This window comes from Gasterosteus aculeatus, chromosome 16 (genome assembly GCF_964276395.1).
Source record: "Gasterosteus aculeatus chromosome 16, fGasAcu3.hap1.1, whole genome shotgun sequence".
Taxonomy (NCBI): domain Eukaryota; kingdom Metazoa; phylum Chordata; class Actinopteri; order Perciformes; family Gasterosteidae; genus Gasterosteus; species Gasterosteus aculeatus.
Window position 1 is genome coordinate 8,487,611 of NC_135704.1, and position 16,750 is coordinate 8,504,360.

At 47.1% G+C, this 16,750-nt stretch overlaps 1 protein-coding gene across 6 annotated transcripts in view; it reads right to left on the reverse strand.

Moving 5' to 3' along the window:
- The window catches only part of myo16 (myosin XVI), a 78,745-nt gene that overhangs the window by 57,824 nt on the left and 4,171 nt on the right, over nt 1–16,750 (reverse strand). For 2 of the 6 annotated variants that reach the window (XR_005714354.2, XM_040200814.2), the window contains exon 1: nt 3,265–3,750. The exons of 3 other annotated variants lie outside the window; for them this stretch is intronic. Coding sequence is in view for 1 of the 3 variants with exons in the window: in XM_040200814.2 (XP_040056748.2) it covers nt 3,265–3,292 (28 nt within the window). In the remaining 2 variants the exon portion in view is untranslated. Of the gene's footprint in view, nt 1–3,264; nt 3,751–11,308; nt 11,687–16,750 lie in introns of those variants that run through there. One more of the 6 variants, XM_040200817.2, reaches the window with a different exon arrangement.

Sequence of the window (16,750 nt, forward strand, 5' to 3'; positions counted from 1 at the left end):
TCCATATCACATCCTTTGATGTTGCTGAGCCCTTCTGATGGGGGCGGGCAGGTTGCCGTTTCAACCGGTATACCGGTTTCAAATTTCCATACGGTATGAATTTTTCACACGGCGTCATTCCGGTGTACAGCCGTAACACATGATGTTGCTCTTCGGCAGGCGGCAGAATTTATATACACCTCAGCGCTGAGCTTGCAGCGGTCGGAGCTACTTGTCTCGCGTGTATCAAGATTGAGTCATGGATATAACGCTATACAACAATTAATAACCCACAACAACAAACGCTCTTTAACAGGGTAAAACACCACGGCACAAATGTTTATGACACAAACAATTTGTAACACTAATAATTGTACAGTTATAAAATTACCCCGCCGAACACAACAAGGAGTAATTGACTTCTAAATGAAAACGCGGAAAAGGGCGATGCAGGATCACAACAGCTAACATGCTAACAAGCTAGATCGAGAGTTGTGCAGCGAGCGGTGAACAGCGGTCCTTTTCGGGGGTCAATGAATGAATTTAGGAAAAAAGATTAAAAACAGTGATAGCGTCAGAATCTTACTAACTATATAGGCGTTTTGGCCAAACCGCCCAGCCCTACTTTCTGCTGTGCAAGAGATCGTGGGAGCCGGAGAAGCATGATGCTTGCACACCACCAAAATGTCATAGGATGCAGCAGGACATCCTGGTATTTATTAATTTCACATGTTATAATGAGATATAAAAATATTGTTTTGGCAAATTGGTACGAGTAAAAATCAAGAGGGACGCATACAAAGAAAAACGTATTACACAAGAGGTTTAAAGTGAATTGATGTGAGTCACTTACAGCACTGATGATCGGACAAATACAAATTCAGGTCACAGTCACCCCCCGAAGCACGAGCAAAATGTGAGGAGGAGGACGTCTTGTCTCTCTGAATCACCACCTCATCCCTCTACGGACACCCGGTGTCTAACCTCCTTTTTTTAGTCAAACTCAACTATGTTGCGCTCGTTCCCATTTTTTTGGGACCATCTTTGTTTCTCCAATAATCTCCAGAGGTTCTCTGGATTTCTACTTTATTTTCCTTTGAAGGGAGACTGAGCGCACGTGTGGAAAGTGTCGTCAGTGGGACACCTTTGAAGTCCTCCATGTTGTCCCACAACCCTGTCTTTATACAATAAACTGGCGTTTCTTCTCTGCAGGAGCTGCTGAGGTGTGTTTGGACTAGATCTTTACCGGGCAGAGACAAAGACGTCCAGGCAGACAAATGGAGGCGCTGTCTGTCACAAGTGTGCACGCACACGCACACAAACACACACACACGGACACACAGCCATCTGCTCTGGTTAGACTTGTGAAAAAGGTTCTTTGTGTTCATGTTGCAGACAAGGGGGTGGGTGGTCTGTATTTCACTGTTCATGCCAGGTGTCTGCTTCAACTGTATTTTATTTCGGTAACTTGTCTGCACATCGAGCAGAAAACCAAACTACAAAAAACAACGACTGGCTTTTTAATAAATACCACTCCGTCCCCCCACAGCCTGGCTGGCTCAGATCACATTATTGCCCACCTCTTCCTCCCTCTGCTCACCTCTTGTACTCGGGCCATCTTGAAAGGCAACTTGCACGAGTAGCCGTGGTGTGTGTGTTCAATCTGTCCACAGTGCACACCTGTACAAGTGTACATGTTGCCATGATCTACTGCATGCTGACACGCAACTTTCCCCACGTGTGACGGTCGTCTCTTCCCTGGTTTGGTATGTCCTTCACACTCTGTCCACCTCATGTAGATGCATCATCTACTGCGCAGGCATTCAAGGCTCCGGCCACATCGACCTCCCATAAACTCATATTACATACAAACAGGAGTCCCTCGCGAGGCATGTGCAGGACATAGTAGAGGGACATCCGTTTCCTACATCAAGAAATGCTTGTCCCCGTTGCGTAATAAACCCTGTCTCAATAAATAATTAACGATGTATGGTCTGTGCAGTAAAAGGTTGACTTTAACGATACAGTTCACACGTGGCACTAAATGTCTTAATGTGTGAAGACGGAAAACTCCCCTCGAGGTGTGTGTTGCTTCATGCGATGTGGCGGAGTTCATGGTTAATAGATTTCAGTCCTGAGTATTTAGTTATCCTTTGTTTTTAGATGAAGACATCAAATACAGCCAGTACAGGCAACAAAGATCAATACTAATTTGCCCTGAGTCAATGATTACTTGAATTTTTTTAAATCCAGTTTTTAAATGTATGTAATATCCCATCAACCCTCCCCATGAAAAGCCACATTATTCCTACTTAATTTCCACATTTGAAAAAATAAACGTTGACATAATATCTACTTTGAATCGCCACGTGAAAATAGAAAGAGGAAAAGAGCGTTGTTTAATGTGAAACAGGGCTGAATGTATCTGGGCGACGTAGACGAGACACAAAGAGGAATTGAAAGCAGAAGCTTCCTTCTCCCTTCACCTCAGTTTGGATCATTGTCGAACATCCCATGCAGACTCCGGCTTGTAACACTGCAGGACCTTGTAAATGCAGAAGACCGCATACAGACATGTGGGGGCACACACACACACACACACACACACACACACACACACACACACACACACACACACACACACACACACACACACACACACACACACACACACACATACATATATAGATATCATGCATGTTTAGATAGATTGGCAACATGCATCACTTCCATGATAGAATTATATATATATATATATATATTTTAAACGATCCCTCTCTTTCTCATCATCCTTTTAAATATCAGCATCCCTCTCCTTCAGTCCTCCACCAGTGTGCTCATCCTTTTTCCGCACCACTCCGTCATAAGTCACCCCCCCCTTTCCATTTCCCAATCCTGCAACCCTTATATCTGCAACACTAAATCCCCCTTAGACTCTCTCCCTTTTTCCTTCTCTCTCTCTCTCTCTCTCTCTCTGTTCGTTCCTTGCTGTCTTATGGGATCTGCGTCTGCAGGACTCTTTCCCTCTGCCAGTACCTGCCGCATTCACCGGTCAACTTCACACATCTGCAGCAGCTCTCTGCAGCACCCTCACACACTCAGACATGCTGCACGCACACACAGGTAGACATTTGAAGTTCAGGTCGTGCTGCTGCAACGACAGCCGGGGAGCAGAATTCCTCAGCACATAAGCTCACGGTATAAAGAGTATAATGACACTGCATATATGACGAGGCACCTGCACACGCCGACATGCACAGAAAGACACGGCGAAAGGCTACTTACAGCATTTGATGAAATGGTAGTGAGACATTTTCTGATAAGTCAGACAGTTCGCCAGTCAGGTAGAAAGGAAGGAAGGTGGGCGGGAAGCCGGGCGGTGCAGCAGGCAGGCAGACAGTGGGCAGCTACAGGTCCCTGCAGGACGAACGCAGCGCTCGGAACCCGGCAGGACGCATTACTAATCTGGCACCCAGCATGCTGTCCATACGCCGCTTCCTTGTCTGCATTATTCACCAGCAGGTCCGGTTGCAGCCCATGCGGCATCTACATGTGCACAGACCCTGACCCAACCACGCACACGCGCACGCACACACACACACACACACACACACACACACACACACAAACACACACACACACGCAAACACATTCACTCCCTAGATCAAGCGGAGGGGAGCTTCGGTGTTTCTAGCTCTGCTCGCCCACAGCCAGATAAGCACCGCGCAGCGTCTTCCCAGCCGAGAAGCGACGCACGTGCTCCTCTCGCGTCACTGACTGACAGCCGGCTCGGCCCACCCCACCCGCTCAACACACCCCCAATGACGTAATGCTCTTCGCCTCCTTACACACCCCCGCTCCAGTCTCCCATCTCGCTCACGCACGCGCAGTGACTGATAAGGACGCACACATCTGCCATCGAAAGGCAAAGAAAAAAGGAGGGAGGAATTCATTCCTGCTAGTCTACATTTAGGAAGGAGGAATTCTGAGAGAGCGCATGGGCAGTCATTGGTGAAAACGGAAAGGAAACGGGTTAAGATGGGAAATTGAGGGAATGCAGATACAGCAGGGGGAGCAAGAGTAGGAAAAAAAACAGAGCGAGAGAGAGAGAGAGTGTGTTGAATAGGTGGAAAGAGTGAGACGCTACTGCAGTGCGGCTTTTGGTGGCGACATGTTAAGTACAAATTAACTAAGTGTAGTTTAGTAGGTAAGGGGCCGAGAACCAGCACGTTGACGCACACTCCATGCGTTGAGCCAAACACACGCACACACACACACACACACACACACACACACACACACACACACACACACACACACAGTGTGTGCTTGCCGTGTTAGTAGCGGAAATCTGACTTTCTGCTTTAAGGCTAATTTGCATATATGAATACCACGGCTTTGATTAGAAAGATGATTTTTTTTTGTGGTGAGAAGTTGAGGATAAACGAGTGAGGAAGAGTGGGGGCGGAAAAGAAAAGCCGGGAGAGAGAAGCGGGGAAAACCACGGATCAAGAAAGATGGCTTAATGAAGTGGGACCGAAGCAAGCTTGTAACATTTAGAAATCTGAGCCCGAGCGCTCGCTCATCTGCAGCTACATCTGCATGTAGCTGCAAATTCTGAAGGGCGGAGGGTGGGGGGCCTGTGGAGAGGAGATTGGCTGAGAGAAGCAGGTTGGCGAGGGGACGGAACGGAGACGGAGCAGCAGACAGGTTGACAAAGACTAGGAGACGTGCGTGCGTCAGACTGAATGAGAGTAATTCCTTTCATAGAAAATCAGGTCACCGAAGCAACTTGCTGCATGTTCAGCGTAACACTGCCGGAGCAACGTAAACATGGACCAGAGGAAAGTGAGATGACAAGTTCTTGTCTGTCTATATGCGCACGCATGCACATACACATTTATGTCTATATCTGCAGGGGGCGGGAGGGGGGCGTGTCCTCCAAATTTCTACCCCTCGACGACATTTGGGTGAAGCACTTGGACCGTGAGGTACACAGAGTGGATGTACATTGTATGAAATTCTTATAAATAATAGAGAGAAGTGGTTCATTAAATGGGCCATTTACAAATGCAGCAATTATACTGTAGAAACCCTTTTAGAGCAAATACATCGATTCTATTATGGGCACTGACGCTGACAACGAGGGACCTTTGATGAAGGACATTTTCTACTACGGGGTGGGATTTATTAAACATGAAGACATTTATTCTGCTACATTATTAACCAAATGGGATATATTTTACAAGTTGCTTTTCATTTATTGCAAGTTTTAGTACTATTTACTTGTGTTATTTAACATTTTACATTGACACACTGGCTTGATATACACAGTGTCTCTCTACAGACCACCAAAACAGACCGGCTACAGACCACCAAAAGACTTTAACAGTGTTGAGGGGATAGCATGATGTGCAAAATTCATAACATAGTTATAGGACCTTTTAAGGACGAAGAACTATATAAGGGTTTAGGATAAGAACAGGGGACATAAAGTGCCCATGTTCTAACCTTACAAGACCAAAAACCTTTTCATAATAAAAGTAGTTTTACCAAAGTATTATAAGAGGTATAAAGTCATCCGTATTGACACACCTATATATGTGCAGGTGTTCTTTGTTTTTCTTATTTTTATATGTCATCTAAAACTGTAAAGCGCAAAATATATACGTTGGTGTTGCGGTGTGTGTGTGTGTGTGTGTGTTATGGACAGAAGTGACAGCAGTTCTGCGAGGAGATGTGATGCCCAAGTGCAGGTGGAGATAGTTTCTTCATAAAAAAAGGTTTGAGACAATGACCGATTTAAAGTTCCAACGTAGCCACTTATCTCCATTGTCTCCTTCCGTCTGTACCTTAACCGCTCTCCTCTGTAGCCTCAAGGTCCAAGTCATTGGATTTGAGAATTTACACTCATTTGTTGCTATCAGGGGAACAAGAACCTGTTCTCCTTTAAATACACAGTGAAGTTAATAATTTACCATTTAAAATCTGCTGCAATACAGAGCTGCGGTTTTTACTCTGAGGACAGCTTGCGTTTTTGGGACTACATTGGGTTTTATTGCCAATAACACGGCTGTTTGTGTTAATTATGCTACTGACGAAACATATACACAACACAATATTTATTGTTTGTGTTAGATTGTCTTTAAGGTTTTAACCAACTGGAAAATTGAATTGAATATATGCTGTCTATATGTAATGTGTGGTATCAAACCGAATGTCGTCTCCGGCCAAATTATATTTTACACTGTAGTATTTTCAGACGTTATTTTTCCGTCTTGCCGGTTCCTTCTGTCCACTTATGTTAAAAACACACAGTACTTTTTTATCTTTATAGTCACATGCTTGTTTTTTGGAGGATCAGTAACAACATGCAGTATATAACCGCCTGCTTGGATGTTTAACAAATGCTGAATTACTATAAAAGCTTGAAAAAAAGAAATAAGGTTTCCTATGCACACAGTGGAATCTATTAATAATCTGCATCACCCTTTAGAATGATTATATTGCAATCCAAACATTTATCAATCCAAAACAGAAGCTCAATCCAGGTTTGAACTGAACAGCAGAGAAGTTAAAAGCCTATAGCAGCTGTGTCGGTGAGGTCCAGGGTGGGTTGTTGCCTGCAAAGATCTAGATGCTTCTCTGCACGACGCTGCAGAGCACCGAGAAACTCCACTGAATCAAATAGAGGTTTATGTGCCTTGCTCAGGTCCATATCGATGTTAATTAAGCTGCACCGTGCAGTTTATGAGCGTTCAGGGGCAGAAAAACCCACAAGCAAGTTATAGCCTTGACAAAATATTAGCCTAGACCGTTCTCGTGGATAACGGCGGCCTGCTGATGAGTCCAGAAACGAGATACTTTGCATCCCACTGGAGTATTTCCTCTGCAGCTACAACTCAGCGTTGAGTCACAGAAAACGTATGAATGCATTAGTGGTGAAACATGACGGAGGTGGTATTAGTAGTAGTAGTACTGTAGTTTTGCCGGGTGTCTCTTTGAGCAGGCATTGATCGAACGGGCACGGCGGAGTTTCCTGCCCGTAAATCCGCTTTATGGACATCGCCTGACGCGCGGCCGGCGACGTCCCCGTTGCTTGCTGTTTGTTTCAAATAGAAAGAACCCAAACACGCTGTCCTTGTTAATCCTTTTAAGAGACACTGTGCTCAATGACATCGATACTTGTGTAGGTAGAAATTGTCTCAGTCATTCAGGGTATTTAACGTCAACTTCTTTTGGTAACTGAAAGGTGTCCGAAGCACAGACGATCCTCGGATCACTTAATGAATTCAGTCTGCATCCTATTCAGGCAACATGTTCATGCAGCTCCACATATGAACCACTATCATTATCGTTTTGGTAGTTTGGCTTCTTTTTGTTTGCATGTGAGGAGTGTTTGTATCGGCAATATTATTGAGAAGTAGCAAACTACGCGAGGAACATGGCAAATACAATACAAAATAATAGAGAGATGAACTCCCCAAATTCCCTCTAAATCAAGGAAACCTCAAGATCACGATTCATCCAGTAGCTTTCCAGAGGAGCCAACCACAGAATATGAGGTGGCCGGCGTATACCGCGACAGCGAGGCGTGGCCGGACGAGGGAGCGGCCGCGGGAATCGTCTGTAATCTCACAGCGGTGAAGGTGAGTGCAGGACAGAGGTGTAACATCTGTAGCCTCTTCCAGTCGGCAGATTGCTACGAATGGAGCCCTAGAAGACTGACGAGGCTCATTATTGCTGCGGGCTAAGGGGTGATAAGAAAAGCACATGATGCCATCCTGAGCGAGGGGGAGCAGAGAGAAAAAAGAAAACCGTCCATTTGACAGACAGATGAAGGGAATTCGAATCAGACAAAGGCAGTGTGAGGCAAAAGGAGAGACGTGGGAATCAATAGCTTGAGCCGGTTTCGTTCCCCCTCACACTTCATGAACGACTTACTATTCGCCTATAATTGTGTCCCTCCGAAATCGCCTCCACTCATCTCGTCGACCCCGAGAGCTGGAGGCAGGTGCATCACTCCCTCTGTGCTCTTTTGTCTCCCCTGTACCGGCCTCTTCCTCTAGCTCACAGTTTAAAGCAACAGGCACAATGGAACACAAAGGAGCGCTGCGAGCTTCGGCCAAAGAGACAATCAATAACTAGACCAACAAAAGCGCGGCGCGATGTGAGGAGCTCCCGAATAGCTCGTTTGGGTCTCGGCTGACTGAGAGTGAGGACCAGGCCCACTGGCACCACTCAGGAGGCGGACAGACGACTGCCCAGTTGGGTCGAACTCCGGACCCACGTCGCCACGCTGCTTATGTTATTACGACGGTGCCATCCAGCTGCTCAAAGCCAAGTCGCAATGCCCTCAAATACGTGCTGTGTATGTGAGGAGTGTCCATAAACAACAAACAAATATACTTAAACAGCAGTTTATATTTTTGGGGGGGGGGGAAGAAAAGACAAATTGACATTATTGAGTGATGCAAACGGGTAGTGGGGGAGAGCAGCTGGATAAAGTCTACATAGTTATCAGTGTAATAATAATTAGGTTTGATAGTCAGGATGTGAAGAAAATAACTTTAAAGCAGGACAATTATTGATTTTAATATGGAAATTATATTTTATTTTAAGGACCAAACTACTTTTTTCACTTCCATGCTGGGCTACATCCTACGACTTAAAATCAGCTTGTTATTCACTAGTTTGTTTTTGTCTTCAGCAGCAACATTCTGCAAAAAGCAAGAGCGCTTTGATCGCCCCTCCGTGGCCAGCTGTTTGTTTAGGAAGCACACACACGTGTTTAATTTGGAGATGCCCAAACTGGAATGGCGATTATAATTTATTTATTGTTCGACCTCACTTCATGGGACCATCTGTGTTGCAAATTGTGACTACTTGTAAATAGGACACTGAAATTAAATGATGCAGATATTCAACAAATATTGACCTAATAAGTGGATAAGACAAGGTTGCTAGTTTGCTAAGTTGTTACAAAAGGGAAACAAAGATCTTCCTATTTTGCTGTAAATTCCACAATCTGAAAATCAGGTTTTAACAAAAAGATTTGAATTCGGTCACATTGCCGTCAACAACAGTTGCATTTCAATTTTAGGTTGAGATACATTCTGCAGCCTACTGGAAGTGACGGACTTCTGCAAAACATAAACAGGAAAGTACACAGAAAGAATGAAGACACTGTTAGAAGCAACGGAGAAGGGCAGCATGCAAGCCGATGAATTATTCCAAATGGTGACCGATTTCATTGAGCCACTAGGACCGGACAGCAGCAAAGAGTCCTTTATCATTCTGTTCCATGGAATCTATAAACTGATTTGAGGAGCTACTGTGCAGAAAAGGGAAGAAAGAAAGGTCGTCTGAACGAAAAAAAGAAAGAAAGGCTTTTGCATTTCAACAAAAGGTTCATTTTATCAGAATATCTCCCAATTCAGCAGTATACCTATACAACAATAACATTATATCACTTATTATTATCACTTGCCATCTGAAGATCTCATACTGACTCGTGTCCCCGGGTTCACGTGATGGGAGTTTGGCCACTAGGCAGAATTACATAATCAGGGTGCGCCACACAAACATGCTCCTCCACCCAGCAGGTGTAAATGGAGTAAAACAAAAGTCACTAAAACAATCCTAGCGTGTGGCCGAGTCTCTGTTAAACTCAATCTACATGCCAGCAACCTCCACACAGTCTGTGTACGTTGGCGTGTGGGAGAGTTTGCGTAACGGTCCAGTCACCATATCGGACCACTGCTGACTCACAAGAGGGCCGCGCTTATCAACATCATTGGAACGCCTCCACCTTCCCAGTAGCCGCGAACGGTGAGTGAGAGGAGTGAACTGAAAGCATAAGCCACAAAACCAGAGGCAAAAGAAAGGATGTTCAGAGTGGAGTGGCTTAGACGAGGTACTTTCCACACTGAAAAAGAACAAATGTTGAGTAGCGTCGTGCTACAGGGCAGTTCTGTTCTGAGCGGAGACACACTGCTGACCCACTTGTGCCCCCGACCGTGCATCCAAAAAGCTTCCAGCCTTTCACTCAACCAGTTGAAAAGACATGACGGTGATGCTTTGGACTAGAGCCCTTTAATGACAAATTCTCCTCCCAGGTTCAGACTGATGCTCGGAGGCTACCTTGTCTCACCAACTCTCAGACCGCTCAACCGTATACTTTAGGTACTCAGCCGCTGGGACTTTTGGAAAAGAACAAGACTGCTTTGGAACAGCAGCTGAATCAGGTGCAAATGCCTCCATTCTAATATTCTCCCTTGAAGGCCATGACACTAGATTGGACTGCAGTCCAGTGTCCTTGATGTTAGCCAGTAGCCACTAAAGAGATGCTAAACCCAACACCATCCCAAATCCCCCTCCCCGCTGCGCTCCACAGGCAGCCTGGTTGATAGCTCTAGTAATGGATTACATTTTCCCAAATCTAGCTTACGTTTTTGAGCCTTTGATCCCCAATGTAATCTGCTCCCCTGTTCTGGACGCGGGCCTGAGTGAAGGGGCACTGATCTAAGCAGGCTGATTGGCTTCGCCGTGACCTCAAGCCACACCTTTCAACTCCGGCCGCCGGTCCAACAGGGGTCGACGCGGGTCAACTCTGTAATTAATCACCCGGCCAGAAAAATGGGGACGGCTCCGCCTGTGAACTCGCAGCAGGGTCGCGCCATGTCAGAGCCATCCGACCCGCGCTGCAGTGTCCGGGCGAGGAGTGTTATTTGACGAGACTTTACCAGCGGCGAGTGCCCTCTTCACGGAGTGATCGCGCGGTTTCACCTCCCCGTGGCGAGGGACAGCAGCGCTCCACGCCACTGGCCGAGCAGGCCGGTTTCGTGTCCGTGTGCGGCTCTGAAGTGTGACAGCCGCTGCACGGATGCTAATTCTCATTACAGCGAGGATCCCAGCGCACATTCACATCGCTCTCGCACAATCAGCTGTTCCTTCCTCCAGAAACACACACATTCCTCCACACTAAGCATGTGATATATATATATATATATAATATATATATATATATATATATATATATATATATATATTACACATACATATATACACACAACAACTGCATGGCACATCTGCCTTTCCCTTCATTCTAAGTGACACGCCGGGAGAACCCCATGACATTAATCACTACCGCACATGCACACACACACACACACACACACACACAAAAACACGGTTTCCCCAAGTCCCTCTCAGGTCGTGAGGACAGTTATCAAGAGTGAAAATGCTGCCGACACTTCTAACCCTCAAAGATCAGCCTTCCCTCTGACGAGGCGGGAGGGAGGGAGGGAGAGAGAAAGCGGAGCCTTACCGGTGAGAGCTCGTCCACAGGAGACACCGGCGTGCGGAGGAGAGAGCAATGGGTCTGCACGGCGAAAACCCAACGAGCGCCGCCTCCCCCCGTGGGCCGCCACCAAATCAATTTCACACTCTCACCTCCCCGCCACTGATGTCATTCATTCATCCGTTTCCCCCGTAGCCATGGCAACTCTGCCGCTTGGAGCGGCTAATTCTTTAAATCCGTCTCTCTCTCGGCGTGTCAACGTCCCTCCCCCCTCTCCGGACCCCAGTGAACCCAGCCCACTTGCTCCGCCTGAAGGGGTACAGTTACACCACGCGCCCACCCCCAATTGCCCGGCACTCTGTTCTCTACTACCCCAATGTTGGAGTAGAAGAAAAGAAAAGAAAAAAAAAAAACGAGGAGGAGGGTACAAATACACAGAAGGAGGCGGCGCCTGAATCCCCCACATGTAGGGAACACGCCCTGGAGAGTTGGTGGTCAAAAACGGGTGAACATTGGTCAAGGTTGCCCATAACAACAGCGCCGGCACACAATGAGAAGTGGACCACGAGGGAGACGCCACAGAGCCCGGAGGGGAGCGCCTGGAAAACCTCGTGTTTAGACGGGAGCCAGCTGTCTCATTTGCACACAATGCGGAGCCTAAACGCTGATGCCCCCGAAAACACCAACACACATGAGCACGCACACACGCGTGTGTGTGTGATGAATAGTTAATTACTATGATGCCTCTCTGCTAATACTCCCCAGGTTGACCTTGGAAAAGGGGAGGTTGAAAATGTGGTCACTGACACACACACACACACACACACACACACACACACACACACACACACACACACACACACACACACACACCCCTCGCATCAGAAACTCCACAGGCATCGGCCGCTCACTTAAACCATTTCCTCCCCCGTGCCCGCCGACCAATCACCACCCTGCTGTTTCCATATTTCAAATCTGCTTTCTGCACGTCTGCTCCTGCCTGCGCTCATCTTCACCTGCAGGACAGAGAGCCGCTGAAAGGCAGCCGATGAAGCAGGGAGACACTCAAGGGCTTCAAAAACGTCCACTTGTCAGATGCTCCGTGAGGATAAAAGACAGAGGCAGCGGTTAAACAAGTAATCACACAATGAGCAAGTAAATCAAGGCGCCATTAGGAAAGGGAGAGGAGGGGGGGGGGGTCCCTGGAATAGACAGATCTCATCTGTTTATCAATTAGTTTCTCGCGCTTTCCTCCCAGAAAGTGTCTCCATCCGTCTGCTCGTCCTTCCTAATCTCTCTGTTGCTTCGCACACATTTAACAGTGCTTTTCACCCAACCGGCATCTCAACCTTGTTTCTCTGTACCTCAACCGTTTAAACTAATGTCAGTCAAAAATAATTCTGATTTCAACATATGCATCTTTAAGTTTTAGGGGCAGTTTTCCTTGGGAGGAATGTAATGCCCTTAGTCTGTGCACCGACCATGATGAACACAGGAGCTCATTTTGCTAGATTAAATGGGTTACATAACTGGCCAGATTAGGCCAAATGTAAAAGCGTGTGACTGTGAATACTCAAACACTGAAGTCTCTTAACGTCTCTGAATCTATAAGATCCGCCCTGGAGCAACCGCTAACATTAATACCAAGAGTCAGACTGGTAGACCTTCATTCTCAGGCGCAGATACAGGGAGCGGATTAGTCTCCGGCCTTTCGTGAAGCTCTGGCTGCATTTGGCCTTCAGCTCCTCACGATCTACGAATCACCGCCGTGACTTCACAGGACGCATCTGCTCATCAGCACAGTGGGGTACGTGTAAGGTCGCGGCTCTAGTCGAGCTAAACCCCATCTACTCCGGAACAGGGTCAAGTGTAAGAACGCAAAAAGGGAGGTGAAGGGGAGCGTGTGGATTAAACCTTTCAATTGAGGTGCATCAGGGGAAATGAAATAACCAGATTTCTGGCTCGAGTCACAGGCGGACATACACGCCTGAGGAGGGAACCTGTGATCTGCCAGCAAGCCCAAGCGATCCCTTCTGCACTCTATGAACTGATGCTTCACACAGAGAATATCCTCTTTTGTGGACTCTTATCTGCGCTCACAAAAATAAGGACAGAAAAATGAAATACACGAGACAGACATTCCTATACTGCCGCTTCCTTGTTGCGGTTTAAGCCGCCACCTCCCCCCCCCCCCTCCCATCACTGCATTCCACCGGCAATCAGGCTACGCTGTGTGTTAATCTTTCTCACACCCATTTGCCTGGCACTCCACTTCTTGCCTCACTGGTTCGTGCACACATCCTGCGGCTCTCTCATCCCCCGGAGTTGTTTGACAGACATCCGAAGATTAGCCTGATAGAAGCTGAGAGTGAGTCCCAGCATTGTAAGAGGGTGGGGGGGAATCATGCCCCATTAAGTATGGACCTAATTTGATTTGGCTTGAGTGTGAGTGATGACATGTTTCAAATCAAGCAGACGTGATCTTTCATCTCTGGGTAAACTCCCCCCCCCCCCCCCCATGGCTTCTTGGATAGATCAAAGCAGTGTTTTTTTTTTTTTTGAAAGGGAATGCTTAACCAGATCTGTTCACATCATTTGCATCCCTCAGCCGGGCTCACACGCAGCCCGCTAGAATACGCCGTCGAGCTGCAGGCACGACAACCACGTAGCTGCACAGGTTTGTGTGTTCGGGGGGGAACAGTACGCACAGATTTGATTGTGATGGGAACAGGGAAGCGGTTACACTTCACGCACCTGCACCTTCCAGCGAGGGGAGATAAGGAGCGGCTTCATGATCTACTCTCGTCCCTCCCACCGCCTTCTGAGACCTTCACCATTTTCCCGTCCCCATCTCTGCAGTGTCACACAATCCATTTTCCTTCCAGCATCCACTCCTCCGCTCATAATTCGCTGCACAACATTGGCGTACCCCGTGGAGTGCCTCGTAGTCGTTTACCTCAAGCACAAATTACAGCACGGCTCGCTCCGCTTCAGCCTTCACAGGAAATACAGCGGCCTCATTCCAGTTCGACCGCAAACAGGTGGGCAGCCGTACAACACACACACACACACACACACACACACACACACACACACACACACGGCAAGCCCAGACTTGACCCCGACATTGATGTCCCTTATTGACAGCGTTTCCCATAATAAAAACAAAGTCGGCAATGCCCGTCGGCCACATGCCAGCGGCAGCAGGCCACTATTAATATAGAAAGACGGGGGTCACATGGGGAGCAGCCTCCCTCTCCACTGACATAGACCACCTTCATATTAGGGCTTGGTCCAGGGTCTTTATCGGGTCGGATCCACAAGGACCGCTTTGCTTTGGTGACCTCGTTTTATCAGAGAGCCTCCGAGCGAAAGGGTCGGATTTCATTTTGGGCTGAAAGTGTTCAACACCCAAATGACACGTGGCGGCTGCCAGCAGCGCTTCCCACCACCTGTCTGTAGCTGCTGTTTGAGGCTGCCAACTGCCCAGTCACATGGAGTCAGGCACGCATAAGAATAGTCTGGGATGTCATCTTAGTCACAGGATCATTCAACTCAGGGAAAACAAATGGCAATTATGTATTGTGTAGAAGTGTTTGGCTTATTTCACTTCTATGTAAGAGGAATTTGAATCAAGAGCATCTACAACTGATGTCCAGCACATAATCATCTGCAGTGAAAAAAATGAAATAAAGATTTCTTGAATTGATCAACGGAATTTGAAGTCTATATAGTTCTGCTTTCATTTAAATATTGAAGTTGTCTAAAATGATTTCCACGGATTGTACATGTATGTTTACAAGCCTTGGGAGATACTGGTGCATATCAGAGTTGTTTACATTTTTGGGGTCTACCCGCTCACAGCTACAATAGTCTCTGACCTAAATGTTGCTTGTCCACATACGTGTGTGGCTAAAGAAGGCGCTGGTATTTTTAGACGGATTTTAGGTCATGCGGTATAAAAAAAAATAATTGCATAGATTTTCTTTTTAAATTGTCCATCGTTAGTCCAACCAATTAGAAGAGTGTTATGCTCATTTGGTGGAGCACTGCTTTATGCACGAGGATTTGCTCATAATATAAATGCAGACTAAACTATACTTATTAAAAATAGTCCCAAATACAATCCCTTTTGCTTCAATTCAAATGCATGCCTCTCACAGATATTGCACATTTCCAGTTAGATATCTATCTCGTCAAAGTTTGGCATTTACACATTGTGTGGATTACAATTTACACTAATCAGATGAGAGGTGAAAGTAATCTAAGGCTTCCTGAACAGCACCTCCTCCTCCTCCTCCTCCTCGTCTGCCTCGTCAGCTGTCGGCCTTCAGACGCATCTATCTGCTCAGGGTTTGTAGTCATGTGCTGTTTTTCTGGGGGGGGGGGGGGGGGTCACCAGCCAGTCCCATCCAAGAATAGATGAGCTTGTGGCCACACCAAGTGTTAGACATGAAAAATGCGGATGAACCTCTGGCCAACAGTTGGATGGCTTGGGGCGTTGGAAATATTCCAGGTATATGGGGCGGGGGGAGGGCGGGGGGGTTGTAGCTCTTCCAGCTGTGACTTTCACGACCTTCGCCACAGACGCCCGTGAGAACAAGTATTCTCCTCCTTAATCATGCATAAAAAAAAGCTCTCATTTAAATCTTGCCAAAGCCACGGAGCCTCAGCGTCTCAGCGCAGCCGGTGGGCTGCTTTACATAAGTCAAACCCTGGGGGGGGGCTGTAGATTCCTTGAACACCTCTGGAGCTCTGACAGCAGCACATCCACCCAAACGCTTTCTCCACATCATCGCCGTCGTCGTCCTTTCGGCCCCCCTGGGCAGCGTAGTCATCCTCAATAAATCAACCCATAAATTACAAGGGAGGGTGGGGACCAAGTCTTGAGACCATGTGGCGAAACAGCTGACCACAGCGCAGGGGACTGGGCTGCGTACCGACGGACTACGGTTTAGAGAGATCTCGCCGGGCTACTCTCAAAGAACAACGCGACACGCTTTGGCGTGCGCCAAAAGAGAAATGGGAAAGAAACGACGAGCCAGAAGGAAGCTGCTGGAAAACAGCATCATGGAACCATGTGGCTGAGATAATCTCCTCAGTTTGCAGAGAGAAGTACCGTCGTGCAACGCTGCCATACACGGAGACCCGGAATCTGGCTGCACAGGAGGACAGATGGGTGTAGGACACACACACACACAAACATTTTGTAGAAAAAGGGGGTTTGGGACTGAAGTGGCTAGACCTCCTTGTACATCAGTTTACCGGGATTGGTTTGTTTTGTTTTTTTAAACGCAGAGTTAAAAAAACAGTTACAGATCTGCTTCCAAAGGGTTGAACCCCAATGACTCAAGTCTCTCTCTCGCGTGGACAGACGCATACACCTCAGCCTTCTGAATGAGCCCATCTGTGAAACAAAAGCAGCGTTTCGTGAGCTGACCGAGGGCGAGTAATGTCGTTTGTCACACC